Source organism: Mauremys reevesii, linkage group 2 (assembly GCF_016161935.1).
Source record: "Mauremys reevesii isolate NIE-2019 linkage group 2, ASM1616193v1, whole genome shotgun sequence".
Classification (NCBI taxonomy): Eukaryota; Metazoa; Chordata; order Testudines; family Geoemydidae; genus Mauremys; species Mauremys reevesii.
This window is the reverse complement of record NC_052624.1, coordinates 43887987-43906860: the sequence shown is the minus strand read 5'-3', so window position 1 is coordinate 43906860 and position 18874 is coordinate 43887987. Positions and strand designations below refer to the sequence as shown.

Here is an 18874-nt window from a genome sequence, read left to right as displayed (position 1 = left end):
ACGACCTTAGGAAATTCAGAGTAGATTTTTCCACAGATGGGGAAAGATCAAGAACCCAGAAGGGAAGAACCAACAACAAAACTGCTAGTCTTAAGAAGCTCTTTGATCTCTCACACCTTAGTAGGTTCACTGGGTACCACCACTGAACCTCCACAAACTTTAGTAGGCTTGTTAATTCCCAAAACATGTCTGCTACATGCAGGTGGGATGGGAGAGAAGGAGTCCATTAATGCTTTTTTGTAGGGGTGGGTGGGAGGAGAGTGAGGCCCAGGGAACCCTGATTAATATCTTAAGACTTACAAATGGATCCTAAAAAGCTTTCTGAGAATTGCAGCAGGTGGGGCTTGCCCTCCCCAAAAGTGTTACAGGGGATGGGTGTTAAAGGCTGCCAGGGGGCTGAAAATCCTACCAAGGGCTTGACTACAAGGAAGAATTTGCCTCAATTATACCACTATAGCTATGCAAGTGTAGCTCTCCATGCAGACATTCTTATTCCAGAACAGGAACATCCGCACAGGGAGCTGTACTGGTATAGCTCTAGTGGTATAATTACACCACTCAGTTTTCCCATGAAGAAAAAGCCCTAAAGCTCATGGAGGGAGCACCAGGGAGGAGATCACAGGGAGCCAGAAGGAAGTCTTCACCTTCCAGGAACCCCCTACACAGTGGACCAAGAGCACTAGGACACATAGGTCAGTTTTTCCCCAGGTCTGCTGAACCCCAAGCCTCCTGACAGTATTTTCCAACTACCAATCTTCCTATGCCTCTACAATCAGCTATTAGAAGCTGAAAGAAAGCTTCTATGTTCTATAGGTTCTATACACCTTCTAGGTTCTATAGAAGAAGATGCTAAGGGCCTACAGAGGTATAAAGAGGGACTCCCTTTTTCAGGATCTTAAATGATATGCAGCATCAGTCTCCTCAACAGGAGAGTGGACAGGTACTGCAATTAACAGGGAACTTTGTTGCCAGTGGATCAAGTGCATATCAATTCCCGTTCCTGCCCCCACCCCCAGACTTCCTAAGGTCTGCTAGATAAAGATGCCCTTACTGTGAGCTTCCTACAGTTTGCAAGAATAATTCCTCTCCAACCAAACCTGGGAGCATTAAAAAATACTGAAGTAAATCCCTCCCCCCACCCAAGACTGTGCAGTTAAGTCTGCAGGCACACAGTGATTTAACTGCATATCAACTTTTTTTTTTTATTTTATTTTTTTTAAGTATTAGTTAAAAAAAATTAGAAACCCAGTGAATTCAAGGTTAAGGCTGCATTCTTTAAACAAGGCACTTAAATTGTCTTATGGCATAATTAAGGCAATCCTTAGTAATTTCATTTACATGGACAATACCTTAAAATCTTAACTGGATAATGACGGAGTCTCACAGTGACGTCAATGTACAGGGATTCAGCAAATACTACAGGTGAACATATGTAAGCTCAGACCAATGTGACAAGTGCAAAAATGGTTATATGTGGGACAGACAAAAGGGCATATTGTTAGTTAAATATAGTCTCTGCACTATGTGTTATGATTTTATTGTGTGAGTCATTCTTGATAGTAAATAGAAATATTGGCAATCATTTGAGCTGTTCTTTGCTAAATAAACATATTTGCTTTCTATAGAAAGCAATCTAAGTACTGTGTGCTAAGCAAAACTATGTTCTAAGATATAACTAGCAAGCTATAATCTGTTAACAAGAAGAGGATCTGCCAATTCTGGGAGTGTCCAATAGTTAAGGGGGATACACAAAGGACTCTGGGGTTGGCCTATTGCTAGTCTGCAGGAGGGACCTGTGTAGGCTGCATGTGGATGGGGTGTGTGTCAGGGACCCAGGCAAGCACAGACAAGGCTTCTTCATGCTAAGAGCAGATGGTAGCGAAGTAAGTGTCATAGAATCTCCATAATTGTGGCATTCTGGGGCAGCACACTCCAGAGACAGCACAACTTGTCCGTGGACTTGAGGAGAGCGTCACAGATCTTAACTGTTAGACATGCACATCACCCAACACAGGTTGGTATAATACTCTATCAATGAATGGGAGAGGGAAGCATTGGCTGTAGCAGTGCTACTGTATCCCAGCCCTCCCCCCCCCCTTAGCCACGAGTTAAAAATTAAGGATTAACTGAAAAATAAAGGGCTATTTACTTACTGAAAACACCTCTAAAATAGGGCTAGAATTGCCCTGCTCAGTTACATGAACACTCCCCAGACATCAGTGGCTACCTGTGTAAAATGCTCAAATATGACTATGTGTGAATGTTTTTTCCTAGCTGACCACTCATTCTTTTTTGCATGGATGAGTCGAGGAAACTCCATTCCTGAGATGCTAAGTTAGAAGTATTTTTGATTTTGCAGTACTTGCACGCTTTACCCCAACTAAACCTGCGTATACCATATAAAAACTACAAAACCAGATCACAAGTGTTGGTTAAGTACGAGCTTTCCGGTGGTTTTGTTTGAACTCTGTCTTTTCCTAAGTAGTACAACCTTGAATCCCTGAAGTAAAGGGCACACCAGTTTAACCAACGGAAAGGAATGTACGCTGGCTCTATCCAGTATTTGAAGTTGCACTGTCTTAGTCAGAATCATAAATATCATTACAATGTCTGTGGTAATACTTTCCTGTTAATCTTCCATCTATTGACCCTGCCTGCTTAGATGGCTCTGGATTTTGGACTGTTTGTTTAATACAGGGGTAGGCAACCTTTCAGAAATGGTGTGCCGAGTCTTCATTTATTCTCTCTAATTTAAGGTTGCGTGCCAGTAATACATTTTAACGTTTTTAAAAGGTCTCTTTCTATAACTCTATAATATACAACTAAACTATTGTTGTATGTAAAGTAAATAAGGTTTAAGAAGCTTCATTTAAAATTAAATTAAAATGCAGAGCCCCCTGAACCGGTGGCCAGGACCCAGGCAGTGTGAGTGCCACTGAAAATCAGTGCATGCCACTTTTGGCACGTGTGACATAGGTTGCCAACCCCTGGTTTAATATATACTTTATTCCCTAGGAGCTAAGGTTACTACTTGCATAATAAAAATTCTACCAAGAAGTATATGGTTATTAAATGGTATATTTCCAAAACTCACCGCTGAAGAGATTGCATTCGTCTCTCCTCTCGATCTCTGGCAAGCCTTTCTTCCTCTTCATCTGGTATACTAGAAAGATGGGGGGGGGGGGGGCAGGGAAGGAGAGAGAAATCAAGAGTTTTGCTGTGCTTGAAAAAAAAGCCTGTTGGTCATTTTTCAGAAAATGCTTTAATTGGGCCTGATTTACAGCCTTTTCAGCTGTACTTGACTCCATTACATGGCTTAATTCACAATTGATAAACTGGTAGCATTTTCCCTTCATGCTAGAAGTAGTTTTGGTTTTGCAGTACTTATACACAGGTTTAGTTGGGGGTAAAGTGTGCATCATATAAGAACTACAAAACATCTGAAGCCAATGCCAGTCAAAAGATATTTTATTTTTCTTTTAGTTATTCACCACTGACTTAATTTATCCCAACTCCTTTAAACAAAGAATTAGTAAATGTATACTTCTGTCACATTTCTCCACGTATTAATTATCTCCCAAAACTGAATGCATGATCTGGAGAGGTGTTAATCAGAAATATTCATAAAGTCTCAACATGTGTTGGTTGAGCTGCGAAGACTAACAGTACCATATATGTGCACTTACATCAGCACTTAAGCAGTGCAACAGTGACATCCAGTGGCTAGGACAGGATAATCACAGCAAGTCACAACATAGATGTTATGCCATACATACATATAATACATATGTATGTTGTACGTATGATGTGCCATACATAGATCAAAAGGGGCAGTCTGAATTCAGCAGTTCATTAAAGGCCACAATCAACTGTCAAGTCACATTTCCATATAGTTGTTTTAAAACCTTACTATTGTTACAAGTATCATCCAAGAATACCAAAAGTGATTACAGCGGAGGTGTTTTTAAAATGTGTATGTTTTGGGTACAATCTTACACAGTCAAAAAAAATCCCTGCACCGCAGCAAGTCTCAGAACATGGGTCAACTGACTTGGGCTCACAGGTCTTGCGCTATAGCTTAGGCTCTAAGCCTGAACATCTGCACAGCTACTTTTAGCCATGTAGCGCAAGCCCAAGTCTGCTGACCAAGGCTCAGACTTGCTGGCTCAGCATTTTTTTTTTTGCGCGCACCATGTACAGACAGTCAATTTCTGTTTCCCACATTTGTGTGGGCCTCTCTCGTAGAAAGGGGGAAGAGAAAAACAAATACAAGAAAGTAAACTTTTTTTTTTTAATCGCAGAAGATTAACTTGGGGATAAATCAATAAATTGACCTTTTGTGATCCTGACCAGATTTCAAAAGTGACAGCATCTGTTTAAATATCCGCTGTCTTTGCAATAACTTCAGAATGAACTCACTGCGGCTGAAATATGTGATACAACAGAAGCCTCTAAGGGCTGGTCTACACTAAGGGGAAAAATCGATATAAGATACGCAACTTCAGCTACGTGAATAACGTAGCTGAAGTCGAAGTATCTTATATCGATAACTTACCCGTCCTCACGGCGCGGGATCGATGTCCGGGGCTCTCCATATCGACGCCGCCACCGCCGTTTGGGGCGGTGGAGTTCCGGAATCGATAGAAGCGCGTTCGGGGATCGATATATCGCGTCTAGATGAGACGCGATATATCGATCCCTGAAAAATCGATCGCTACCCGCCGATACGGCGGGTAGTGTAGACGTAGCTCTAATCTTGCACAGCCTTTTGTAAAACTGGTTTATCAGAGAGGCTAGGAGGGACTACATAATAGTCCCAACTCACGTTTCTGTTCCAAATATATAGATTCCCAAACAGCTATGACATCCCTCTCTAGGACTTGGAATGTACAGTATTTATTATTGGACAGCATTGGAATTTAAGAGTATGTTCCTGCTTTGAACCACTCTCAAGGAAAGTTCTCGGTTAAGCTTATCATAGGTCTTGTCTACACGGGCGGGGCGGGAGGGAGGGGAAGAGAAATCGATTTAAGATAAGCAACTTCAGCTATGAGAATAGCGTAGCTGAAACTGACATATCTTAGATTGACTTACTTTGCATCTTTGTGCTCTCAGGACTCGCATTACCACACTAATGATATCTGTGTGACAATGCTGCACTGGTGGAGGCTCGGGCTAGCTTAGACCCAGCAGGTAGAGTGAACCTGAACTCAAAAGAACAGGAGCACTTGTGGCACCTTAGAGACTAACAAATTTATTTGAGCATAAGCTTTCATGGGCTACTTTGTTAGTCTCTAAGGTGCCACAAATACTCCTGTTATTTTTGCAGATACAGACTAACAGTTGCTACTTTGAACTCAGATGATTATTCTAAGCCTCCACTGATTCCACAACATCCACAGTTACTTTTAGCCTGCTAGTGAGAGTCTATCTGGGCTGGGAGTTTTGCTCCCAACTGTAGTGTAGACATATCCTGGAAAGCTCCTCAACATGCTTTTCTTGCCCTTGTTTTGGACCACAGCTGAGAGTGGTACTGACAATTCCTCAAAATGAAGTGCCACTTGAAATTGGTCCCATACTGATAGCTTCATGCTCAAATGCAGGCTTCTTTGGTGCCTGATCAGGACCGAGACTCTTCAGAACTGAAGAGATTCCATGTACCTGAGTAACAGTGACTGCCTGTTTACAAAGAGATGCATTCTTTGGCAGGGAAGCCCTCAGAACCAAGAAAGTCTCACACTGACAGGAACTTTAGTATTTGTGTCCTGTTTCTCATAAAGATGATTTTAGCACAAATGGAGTCCTGGCACTGCTAGACTCACAACTTGGAACCAATGTACAGTCTTCTGTTGGGTGGTCCCAGAGGCAGGAAAAGACGGTTACTCACCGTTGTAACTGTTGTTCTTCGAGATGTGTTGCTCATATCCATTCCATGTAGGTGTGCGCGCGCCGCGTGCACATTCGTCGGAAGACTTTTACCCTAGCAACTCAGTGGGCCGGCTGGCGCCCCCTGGAGTGGCGCCGCTATGGCGGCTGTTATATACCCCAGCCGACCCACCCACTCCTCAGTTCCTTCTTGCCGGCTACTCCGACAGTGGGGAAGGAGGGTGGGTGTGGAATGGATATGAGCAACACATCTCGAAGAACAACAGTTACAATGGTGAGTAACCGTCTTTTCTTCTTCGAGTGCTTGCTCATATCCATTCCATGTAGGTGATTCCCAAGCCTTACCTAGGCGGTGGGGTCGGAGTGAGACGTGGCGGAATGCAAAACTGCCGAGCCGAAGGCTGCATCGTCTCTAGACTGCTGCACCAGAGCGTAGTGCGAAGCAAATGTATGGACCGATGACCAGGTCGCTGCACGGCATATTTCTTGGACCGGTACGTGTGCCAGAAAGGCTGCTGAAGAAGCCTGAGCCCTGGTAGAATGGGCCGTGAGGTGGCCCGCTGGAACATGGGCCAAGTCATAGCACACGCGGATGCATGCTGTTAGCCACGAGGAGATCCTTTGAGTGGAGATGGGAAGGCCTTTCATGCGGTCCGCTATGGCCACAAAGAGTTGGGGGGGACTTACGAAAGGGCCTTGTGCGGTCAATGTAGAATGCAAGCACCCTGCGGACATCTAGGGAGTGGAGTTGCTGCTCCCGTGGAGATGAATGAGGTTTGGGGTAGAAAACCGGGAGGAAGATGTCCTGACTGGTGTGGAAGGCCGAGACCACCTTAGGGAGAAAAGCGGGATGGGGGCGCAATTGAACTTTGTCCTTGTAAAAGACAGTGTACGGAGGGTCTATCGCGAGGGCCCAAATCTCAGAAACCCTTCGAGCCGAAGTAATGGCTACCAGAAAAACTGTCTTCCATGACAGGTTTAAGAGGGAACAGGTAGCCATCGGCTCAAAGGGCAGACCCATGAGCCTGTTGAGTACCAGGTTCAAGTCCCAGGTAGGGGTGGGGTGACAGATCTGAGGGTAGAGATGCTCCAGTCCCTTACGGAACCTAGCGACCACCGGGTGAGAAAACACCGAGTGCCCTCCTTCGCCAGGATGAAAAGCAGATATGGCCGCTAAGTGGACCTTCAGGGAGGATACGGCTAGGCCCTGCTGTTTAAGGTGCCATAGGTAGTCCAGGATGACTGGCACGGGGGCCGCCGTGGGCGCAAGGGCCCGTGAGACACACCATAGCAAGAAACGCTTCCACTTGGCTAGGTATGCGGAGCAAGTGGAAGGCTTCCTACTGCTGAGCAGGACGCGTTGCACAGGTGCAGAGCAGCGGAGCTCTGAGGCGTCTAGCCACGCAGGAGCCACGCCATGAGGTGGAGAGCCTGAAGGTCCAGATGGTGGAGACTGCTGTGATCCTGAGTTATGAGGTCCGGGCAGAGGGGAAGGGTGATTGGCGGGGACACAGAGAGGCTGACCAGTGTGGTGTACCAGGGCTGCCTGGGCCACACTGGAGCAATCAGGATCAGATGAGCCCTGTCCTGTCGGAGCTTCAACAGAACCCTGTGGACTAGGGGGAAACGCATAGCACAGTTGGAGATTCCAAGGAATGAGAATTGCATCCGAGATCGACCCTGGGGAGTGCCCCCGGAACGAGCAGAACGTTTGACACTTCCTGTTCACACGTGTCGCGAAGAGGTCCACCTGGGGAAAGCCCCACTTGCGGAAAATGGTGTGGATAATGTCTGGTCTTATGGACCACTCGTGGCACAGGAAGGATCTGCTCAAGCGATCCGCGAGAGAGTGTTCCGAACTCCCGGGAGAAAGGATGCCACCAGGTCGATCGCATGTGCTATGCAGAAGTCCCATAACTGGATGGCTTCTCGGCAAAGGAGAAGAGCGGGCCCCGCCCTGTTTGTTCATGTAGTACATGGCCGTTGTGTCTCCGTCTTCACGGACAACACAACGGCCGGACAGAAGCCTGACGAACGCCTGGCATGCTAGGCGGACTGCTCTGAGTTCCCGGACGTTTATGTGGAGGGAGAGCTCTTCTGATGACCAGAGGCCCTGCGTGCGCAGCTGGCCCAGGTGAGCTCCCCAGCCTAGAGAAGATGCGTCTGTCGTTAGGGACAGTGTGGGTTGGGGCGGGTGAAAGGGCAACCCTGCACACACCACGGAGGGGCTCAGCAACCAATCGAGGGACTGCAGCACCTTCGGTGGCACGGTGACCAAGGTGTCTATTGAGTCTCTGACCGGACGGTACACTGAGTGGAGCCACAACTGAAGAGGGTGGAGCCGGAGCCTGGCGTACACGCCACCATGTGCCCTAGCAGAGCGAGAGTCGTGCGGACTGAGGTCGTGGGGAAGGCCTGAAGGTTGCGGATGATGGTCATCAACGCCAGGAACCTTGGTTGAGGCAGACAGGCCTTGGCCAGAGTGGAATCCAAGGTCGCGCCTATAAAGTCCAGCCTCTGCGTGGGAACAAGGGTGGATTTGTCCACATTGAGTAGCAGGCCGAGGCTCGTGAACAGGGCCTGTGCCACTTGCACATGGTCCTTGACCTGTTCCCTGGAAGCCCCTTTCAGGAGCCAGTCGTTGAGGTAGGGGAACACGTGGAGACCTTGGCGCCGGAGGTGGGCGGCTACTACTGCCATGCACTTCGTGAACACTCGAGGTGCTGTAAAGAGGCCAAAGGGAAGGACCGCAAACTGGAAGTGTCGTCCGCGCACGATAAAGCGGAGGAATTGCCTGTGAGGAGGGAATATGGAAATATGAAAGTAAGCGTCTTTCATGTCGAGGGCAGCATACCAGTCCCCGGGGTCCAAGGAAGGAATGATGGTCCCTAGGGAGACCATCCGAAACTTTAATTTCAACAGGAATTTGTTGAGGCCACGTAGGTCTAGAATGGGTCTGAGACCTCCTTTTGACTTCGGGATCAGGAAGTAACGGGAGTAAAACCCTCTGCCCCAATCTTTCTTCGGTACCTCCTCCACCGCTCCGACGCTGAGGAGCGTGCGTACCTCTTGCAAGAGGAGTTGCTCGTGAGAGGGGTCCCTGAAGAGGGACTGGGAGGGAGGGCGGTAAGGCGGGGTAGAAGCAAACTGGAGGTGGTATCCGTGCTTCACCGTGCGCAGGACCCAGATATCTGATGTCAAGCGGGACCATGCAGGGAAAAAATGAGAGAGGCGGTTGGAAAACAGGAGGGAAGGATCCGAAATTGGGAAAGGTATGCTGCCCCCGGGCGTGCCTTCAAAAGGACGTCTTCGGGTCCGGCTGCGGTTTAGAGGCGCCGCGAGTTTGGCCTGATTGAGGTCCAGAATAGCGCCTGCGGCCTCCTCGTCCCCGGCCTCTGCCAAAGTCTTGTCCACGTCTAGGGACAGAGTAGGGACGGAAGCGTTGAGGGCGGTAAGTGCGGCGCTGGGTTACAGGGGTATGCATGCCGAGGTTACGCATAGTAACCCGATTGTCCTTTAGGCTCTGAAGCCTAGAGTCAGTCTTTTCCGAAAATAAGTCTTTGCTATCAAAGGGCAAGTCTTGGATGGTGTACTGGAGTTCAGGTGGAAGGGTTGAGGCCTGCAACCAGGAGATGCGTCTCATGGTAACTCCTGCTGCCAAGGTTCGGGCTGCGGAGTCAGCCGCATCTAGGGAGGTCTGCAATGATGTTCTAGCCACCTTCTTTCCTTCTTCCAGGAAGGCCTTGTACTCCTGGCGAGAGTCTGGAGGAAGCAACTCTCGGAACTTCGCCATCTCTGTCCAGGTATTATCGTCATACCGACTAAGTAGCGCATGTTGATTGGCAACTCGGAGTTGCAAAGCGCCTGCTGAGTAGACTTTACGGCCCAGGAGGTCCATCCGTCTGGACTCTTTGGATTTCGGCGCCGGGGCCGGTTGACCATGGCGCTCTGTCATTCACCGACTGGACGACTAAGGAGGAGGGTGCATGTAAAGGTACTCAGACCCCCTGGATGGCACCATATATTTCCCGCTCGACCCCCTTAGCCGTCGGTGGAATCGATGCAGGTGATTGCCAAAGGGTATCTGCCTTGGCCTGGATCGTCTTAATAAATGGCAGGGCCACTCTCATGGGTGTGTCCACCGCCAAGATGCTGCACACAGGGTCCTCGACCTCTGGGACCTCCTCTATCTGTAAGTTGAGATTTAGGGCTATACGCCTAAGGAGGTCCTGATGGGAGGCAAGGTCAACTGGGGGTGGCCTGGAGGATGACGCGCCTGCCACTGCCTCGTCAGGCGAAGAGGAAGACGATACCCCGGGGGCCAGGACATCCGGCATCTGCTCCTCGAGCTGAGGCTCCTGTTCAGGAGGCACTGGGGAGGCGACTGAAGGTAGTAATTGGGAGTCTCCGCCCACAGGTGGAGGGCGACTAATTGTGGCCTCGGGGGCTCGACGGTCCGCGATGGAGCAAGAGGAGCACCTTGGGCCTGCTGGTATGCCCAAGGTGTCCAAAAGGGCCACTGTTGCCCACTCTGAGTCTCAGGCTGCGGTTCCTGAAACAGGCCCTCCGGTATGTCTGCCTCCTGGTCTTGGGAATAGTAGCTTCCCATATGCGAGGAAGCCGAGGGATGCCTGGACGGCCATGGTGGGGCGGATAGGCCTTCAGCCGACGTTCCCACCGACCTGGTACTTTTCCGCACCGGGGAACGGTGCCGGGAGAAGCTGCGGTGCCGAGAACGGGACCGGGACCTGCGACCGGCTCGGTGCCGGGAGGTCAACCTGGACCTGGTGTATCGGCGCCTGGAGCGGCTCCTAGACGAGCGGTGCCGGGACTGGTGCCGAAAGAAGTATGATGGCAACTGGGATCTTGAGCGGTGCCGTGAGTCCGACCGGCGCCGTGCCGAGGAGCGGTGCCGGGACTGTGAACGGCGGGAGGAGCGAGAACGGTGCCGGGACCTGGAACGCCGACGGGACCATGACTGGGAGCGGTGCCGGGCGCTGGAGGAGATAGGATGGATCAGCGCCAGCTTCCCCATCGATTGGACAGCCCGCACCGGCTGTGCCAGCGGCGGTGCCGCATCTGAGAGCGCTATCAGATCCTTAGCCACCTCGCAGACCTCTGGCGTAGAAGGCACCATCAACTCAACCACGGCAGGTGCCGGGGAGACAGGAGCCGGACTCAACGGTCCCTGGGGAGCCGGAGTTGACGGCAACGGCTCGGGCGGTGGTACGGTGGCTGCAGGTACCACGCGGTGCGGTAGAGCCGTGCCCTCGTGCCGCACCGCGGGCGGTGCCGGGGCGGCAGGGGTCTTAGCAGACTTCGCTCTAGGGGATAGCGAGCGTCTCCAGCCTGACTTAGGCACTGATGAGGTTCGGTGCCGAGGAGCAGGTGCACCGATGCAGGCCGGTGCTGAAAACGAGCTCTTCGCGTCCGTCGACGGTGCACTCGGTGCTGAAGATGGAGGGGTTAGAACCGCCTCCATTAAGAGCTGTTTCAGTCTAATGTCCCTCTCCTTTGTTCGAGGCTTGAAAGACTTGCAGATTGCGCACTTAGAGGATAAGTGCGACTCCCCGAGGTACTTTAGACAGGAGTCATGCGGCTCTCCTGTAGGCATCGGGCGATGGCAAGCCGAACACAGCTTGAATCCCAGGGAACCGGGCATGAGCGCCGGCTCCGGTGCGGGGAGGGCCTAAGAGCCCCGAACCCGACTAAACGTACTAACTCTAATATAACAACTACAGAAATAACTACTAATTAACTTTTAAAACTGATTTGAACTATATACAAGAAAACTATGAGAACGCTAGGGAGGTGAAGGTCAGCTAAGCTGCACTCCACAGTTCCAACGACCGACACGGGCGGTAAGAAGGAACTGAGAAGTGGGTGGGTCGGCTGGGGTATATATCCGCGGCCATGGTGGCGCCACTCCAGGGGGCACCCAACCGACCCACTGAGTTGCTAGGGTAAAAGTCTTCCGACGAACGTGCACGCGGCGCGCGCACACCTACATGGAATGGATTTGAGCAAGCACTCAAAGAAGAACAGTCCTTCCCCTCAGTAGATGGTTGGACCACCTTTTCATGCTATGATCTTGTAACCACAGCCTGTCCTCAATGGATACTTTAGCTGCTACCATGAATCTGTTTCAGTGCAGAATGAATATTAACTCAAAGTGTAAATGCAGAGCTAATTTAATTTGTCATCTAATGTACTTTGATTCAACTGCCTTCTCTAATAATTACATGCCACATTTTGTATAATTAAATAGTAAAGCTTTTTTTTTTAAATTAATTTTACATCAATCTTTGGAAAAAATTCCTGTTAAGATGATTGCTAAGTTTTAGACACACCATACATATTATTTTTAAAATATATAGAGAGTGTGTACACACTTTTTTCATTTTACTTTCTTACCAGGAAAATGTCATTAAAGAATACCAGAGTGGGGTAAAAAAATATGTTTACATCTCTTAACCAAAAAATAACAAATTTGTTTTACTTCCAAATTAAATTTCTAGTAGAACTATTGGAAATTATGCATTGTAGGGCCAACAAAGCTAATAAAAGAAAAATATATTTACCCCCTAGAACGCCTTCTGCAGTAGCAGCAGTAACAGCAACAGACAGCAATGGACAGCAGGATGAGTCCTCCTATTACAGCTATGGCAATGATGAAGGCTTCAAAGTTCACTGTAAAATAAATATATACGTGCGTGTGTGTATATATATATATATATATATATATATATAAAATTAAACAACTTGTAAGACTTGAGCAGTGGTCATTTGTCTTCTCCCCGCTTCCTCTGATGAACATTTTAGTCATTCTCAATTTCATCTTTGGTTTCTTTATGCAGTACTCTTAAGGGAGTTTTAGTAGAATAGCTGCTAAAGCAACGCCTTGTACAGTTCACTCACTGAAAAAAAAATATTCACCAGATTAATGAGATCAGACGGTTTTTTAATCCCTTTGTTAGCCCTCTCCTTTTAAACTGTCCATTCTACTCTTGTATATAAAAATACATCCTCATCTCAGATTTTGACATGGCAATGGACGTTCTCCCCCAATTTTTCTTCATGCACTATGATTTTCTCAGTTACAGAGCGTGTTTTATAAGGTGTTTTTGCATAACTGGGCAATTTACAACCACTGAAAATATCTGGGAGATCTGTATAGAGCATAGATTTTTTTTTTTATTAAGCTATGAACCATTAGAGTCAACAACTTGCACGGTTAAATCCTGGCCTCATTCATATGTTTTGAGTTTTGGCCAGGGAAGAGGTCATCAGAAGCTTTCATGAAAGCTGCTTCAGTGAAATGCAAGAGACAAAAAATGGATTGGAGAGGATTAGGAATGGAATTGGAGGAGAGGAACACTAGACAGTAGTTGTGGACTGTGCATTCAATGAGCTTAGAGATGAAAGGGAGAACAGGTGTTAGAGAAGCCAGGGGTTTTTTTGTTTGTTTTTTGTTTTGTTTTTTAAAGTGTTCTCAACTCTCCCAGATCTCATCCCTTATTTTATCCCCTTTCCTCACCACAACTGCTTGCTGCAACAGATCTCCAATACAGCTCACAGATGTGTTCACTCTATTCCTTCACATCAAAAGGCCAGAAGTTTACAATGATGGATTTGTTATTATGGCATTAAATGAAAGAGTTCCGTAACATTATGTAGAACCATGAAAAAAATTTTAAGACATTACATTCTCAAATGTATTCCTTAGTTTGACATTCCACTGCAAGATTTAATCCGCGTTGAGGCACCTGTGAAGGGATCTTAAAAAGGAACGACTCCTGCTACAGAAAGTAGAGATTTGTAGTAACATGGGAATTGCCATACTGGATCAGACATTGTCACACCTCATCTAATCCGGCACCAACAGTGGCCAGTACCAGATGCTTCAGAGGAAGGTTTAAGACCCTTGCAGTGGTAGATGTGGGGTAATATGTCCCCCATTAGATCTTATTCTGGTCTCTAACAATTAGAGATTTGCTTGCCCTGAACCATGAGATTCAATAGCCTGTCAAAAAAATTTATAATAATTAATCACAACTCTGGATATACATATAAACATTCAATCCTTTCTGAATTTGCTAAATTCTTAGCCTCAGTGACTTTCTGTGGAAACGAGTTCCACAGTCTAATTACAGGTTGCATGTAAATTATTTCCTTTTGTGAGTTTTGAATTTCTCATCCTTCAGTTTCATTAAATATCCTCTTTTTGAATTATGGACAGGAGAAGTAAAGTTCCTGATCTACCTACTTTATGCCATTCATAAAGCAAGGAAAGCAATCAGGAACTGTCAGCATGGATTCACCAAGGGCAAGTCATGCCTGACTAACCTACTTGCCTTCTATGATAACTGGCTTTGTGGATGAGGGAAAAGCAGTGGACATGTTATTTCTTGACTTTAGCAAAGCTTTTGATATGGTCTCCCACAGTATTCTTGCCAGCAAGTTAAAGAAGTATGGGCTGGATGAATGGACTATATAACAGGGCGGGCAATGGCCTGAGGGCTGCATCGGGTTTCGGAAATTGTATGGAGGGCGGTTAGGGGAGGGGGTCTTAGCCCAGCCCCCACTCCTATCTGCCCCTCCCCCCCGGGGCTCCTGCCCCATTCAGCCCCCTACCCCCCCCATTCCCTGACAACCCCTGCCCCATCCATCCCCCTGCTCCCTGTCCCCTGACCGCCGCCAGAACCCCTGCCCGCCCCCCCCACTGCCCCATCCAACCCCTCCTCTCATTCCTGACGGCCTCCCCCAGGACCCCTGCCTCCATTCAACCCCCTTGTTCCCCACCCTCTGACCACGCCAACCCCTATCCACACCCCCGCCCCCTGACCACTCCCCTGAACTCTTCTGCCTTCTATTCAACACCCCTGCTCCCTGCCCCCTTACCGTGCTGCCTGGAGCACTGGTGGCTTGTGGTGCTACAGCCGTGCCACCCGGCTGGAGCCAGCCAGGCCGTTGCCACCACGCAGCACAGAGCACCAGGTCAGGCTGGGCTCCGCAGCTGCACTGCCCAGGAAGCTCGCAGACCCACCCCCCCAGAGCACTGCGCCAGCGGCAGAGCAAGCTGAAGCTGCGGGGGAGGGGGAACAGCAGGGGAGGGGCTGAGGGTAGCCTCCTGGGCCAGGAGCTCAAGGGCCAGGCAGAAGGGTCCCATGGGCTGAATGTGGCCTGCGGGCCATAGTTTGCCCACCTCTGAACTATAATATCAGGTGGAAAGAAAGCTGGCTAGATCATCATGCTCAAGACGTAGTGATCAATAGCTCCATGTCTAGCTGGCAGCTGGTATCAGGCAGAGTGCCCCATGGGTCAGTTTTGTTCAATATCTTCATTAATGATCTGGAGGATGGCGTGGACTGCACCCTCAGCAAGTTTGCAGATGACACTAAACTGGGAGAAGTGATAGACATGCTGGAGGGTAAGGATGGATACAAAGGGACCTAGACAAATTGGAGGATTGAACCAAAAGAAATCTGATGAGGTTCAACAAGAACAAGTGCAGAGTCCTGCACTTAGGAAGGAAGAATCCCATGCACTGCTACAGACTAGGGACCGAAAGGCTAGGAAGCAGTTCTGCAGAAAAGGACCTACGGGTTACAGTGGATGAGAAGCTGGATATGAGTTAACTGTGTGGCCTTGTTGCCAAGAAGGCTAACGGTATTTTGGGCTGCATAGGTAGAAGCATTGTCAGCAGATCGAGGGATGTGATCATTCCCCTCTATTTGGCATTGGTGAGGCCTCATCCAGAGTAATGTGTTCAGTTTTGGGCCCCACACTACAAGAAGGATGTGGGAAAACTGCAAAGAGTCCAGTGGAGTGCAACAAAAATTATTAGGGGGCTGGAGCACACGATTTACAAGGAGACGCTGAGGGAACTGGGATTATTTAGTCTGCAGAAGAGAAGAATGAGAGGTGGATTTGATAGCTGCTTTCAACTATCTGAAAGGGGGTTCCGAAGAGGATGCATCTAGACTGTTCTCAGTGGTAGCAGATGACAGAACAAGGAGTAATGGTCTCAAGTTGCAGTGGGGGAGGTTTAGAATGGATATTAGGAAAAACTTTTTCACTAGGAGGGTGATGAAGCACTGGAATGTGTTACCTAGGGAGGTGGTGGAATCTCCTTTCTTAGGAGTTTAAGGTCAGGCTTGACAAAGCCTTGGCTGAGATGATTTAGTTGGGGAATTAGGTCCTGCTTTGAGCAGGGGGTTGGACTAGATGAGCTTCTGAGGTCCCTTCCAACCCTGATATTCTAGGATTCATTATTTTAGATTTTTTTCTTCATATTCCCTCTTATGTCTCACAACCCCATTCTTTTCAGTATCTCTCCATATGAGAGTTTTTCCATGGCCCTGATCATTCTTGCTTCCCATTCTCTGTTTTGTCCCCTCCCCAAATCCTGCAATATCTTTCTTGATGACATATCTCCCCTTACTATGACTAATTTTCACCTGACTCTTAAATAATTCACTAACTTTGTGGTTTTGGGGTTTTTTAAATCTAAAATTGATGTTTTTGCTGAGTTGTAGGAAAAAGGCCCATCAAAGAAGAAATCAAGATGCAATCTTAATGCTTCTGACTGGCACACTTCAATAATTATGGAGATATTGGTCCATCTCAACAGTTAAGCATGACCTCCATTTTGCACTGACAGCAGGGAGTCAACCTCTTTGTTTTGTATGAAAATGTATATCCTCCCCAAACTTACAGCAAATACTCACTGACTACAGAATGAGTTTTCTGAGAACTGACAAACAAGTTCAAATTACCATATATACTCGTTCATAAGCTGAATTTTTTTAGTAAAAAAAGGGACGCACCAGAGAAGGGGGATCAGCTTATGAACGGGTATAGAGAGGAAGAGGTGGGACACAGCCCCTCCCGCAACAGAGGGAGCAAGGAGAGGCAGCACAGCCAGCAGAGACAGACGGGAAGAGGCAGGGCCAGAGTCTCTCCGCTTCTGGCCACACTGCTCTCCCCCCGGGCCCGCTGGAGCAGCTCCAGCCAGGCCAGAGATATCCTCCCCTGGACCTCCCACTGAAATGGCTAAGCTAAGCACCTGGAACCACAATTTGTTGAATTGCTAAACCAGCTTTTGATAGATAAGATCTACTAGTTCTAAAATCTTGAAGGACATGGTAATCAAAAACCAATCAGTTAATTAACTACAGATAATACCTCTTTTCTTTAGTAAATCAGTTAGTTTTAAAAGGGAAAACATGTATTGATAAGTTTCTTAAACTGTTTTGTTATGTATCCATCACATTTAAGGTAGTATTTAATAAACAGCATTTTAAAATTTGTGTATGTGCATTTTAATTAAATTTTAATTCCCATCCAAACTGAGCTTAGTACAAATCGCAAGTAAAAAATTAGTTATCTAGTAAATAAGAAATACATCATTCATCATTTTCTAACATGATATAAAATCTTAAAACTAAGAATCTGAATAAATGTAAGTTAAGTTATAGAACAGCTTAAATAAATGCATATGTTAACTCCTCACTTAAAGTCGTCCCGGTTAACGTTGTTTTGTTATGTTGCTGATCAATTGGAGAACATGCTCGTTTAAAGTTGTGCAATGCTCAATTCTTACGGGGAAATTAGATTTGCTTAACATCGTTTTGCTGAAAGTCGCATTTTTCAGGAACATAACTACAACATTAAGCGAGGAGTTACTGCATATAGTGTATCCTCAGAGAAAAAAGCATAGCAAAAATATAGTCGACACACCAGGCTACATTTACCTGCAAAGCAACACGTTTTAATGGCTACCAATCAATGAGAATCAGCTATTCCTTAGGAAAATAACTTAGAAAGTACAAATGCAAAACATGATTAAAATATATCTTAATCGGGGGTGGGCAAACTCTTTGGCCTGAGGGCCACATTGGGGAATAGAAATTGTATAGTGGACCATGAATGCCCACAAAATTGGGGTTGGGATGTGGGAAAGGGTCTGGGCTCTGGGGTAGGGATGAGGAGTTTGGGGTGTAGGAGGATGCTCTGGGCTGGGACCGAGGGGTTCAGAGGGCCGGAGAGGGATCAGGGCTGGGATAGGGGTGTGAGAAGGGGTGTAGCTTCTGGCTGGGGGTGTGGGCTCTGGGGTGGGGATGGGGATAAGGCGTTTGGGGTGCAGGAGGATGCTCTGGGCTTGGATCGAGGGGTTTGGAGAGCAGGAGGGGTATCAGGGATAGGGCAGGGGGAGAGGCTCAGGGGTGCAGGCTCTGAGCAGCGCTTACCTCAACCGGCTCCCGGAAGCAGTGGAATGTCCTTTCTCTGGCTCCTACGCAGAGGCACAGCCAGGCAGCTCCGCACGCTGCCCCATCCACAGACACCGCCCCTGCAGCTCCTATTGGAGCACGTAGGAGCCAGAGCAGGGCCATGCCACGGCTTCCAGGAGCCGTGCGGTGCAGCCCCCGAACCTGCACCCCGGCTGGAACACCAGAGAGGGGCTAAGCCACGTGGTGCGGTCCTGGACTCAGCACCCCGTCCAGAGTGTGGCCGAGCTGCATGGTGCGGCTTGCAGGCCAGCTTAAAACAGCTTGCGGCCGTAGTTTGCCTACCTCTGTCTTAAATCACTGTTTCCTGCTTGCTGATTTAAATCATGATTAAAATCTGACCTAAATCAAGCCACCCTGATGTCTCCTAATGCATGCATGTGATTCTTGGTGGTCCATTTTGGTTGTGAATTCATGGCAGGAATCATCACTTCCCTTCTATTTTGTATAGCTTCAAGAACATCCTAACATACAGCCAGGGGCGGCTCTAGGAATTGAGCCGCCCCAAGCAGGGCGGCACGCCGCGGGGGGCACTCTGGCGGTCGCCAGTCCCGCGGCTCCGGTGGACCTCCTGCAGACGTGCCTGCGGAGGGTCCGCTGGTCCCACGGCTCCGGTGGACCTCCCACAGGCATGCCTGTGGGAGGTCCACCAGAGCCGCCTGCCGCCCTCCCGCGACACGCCGCCCCAAGCGCGCACT

The 18874-nt window shown here is 48.3% G+C and overlaps 1 protein-coding gene across 3 annotated transcripts in view; it reads right to left on the bottom strand.

Annotated features, from left to right (window-relative positions):
* LOC120399107 (pituitary tumor-transforming gene 1 protein-interacting protein-like) overlaps positions 1-18874 on the bottom strand; it is a 56598-nt gene that overhangs the window by 20722 nt on the left and 17002 nt on the right. For all 3 annotated transcript variants that reach the window (XM_039527008.1, XM_039527009.1, XM_039527010.1), the window contains exons 4-5: positions 12468-12576; positions 3095-3163 (exon numbers count right to left, since the gene is read on the bottom strand). In XM_039527008.1, coding sequence (XP_039382942.1) covers positions 3095-3163; positions 12468-12576 — 178 coding nt within the window. The remainder of the gene's footprint in view (positions 1-3094; positions 3164-12467; positions 12577-18874) is intronic.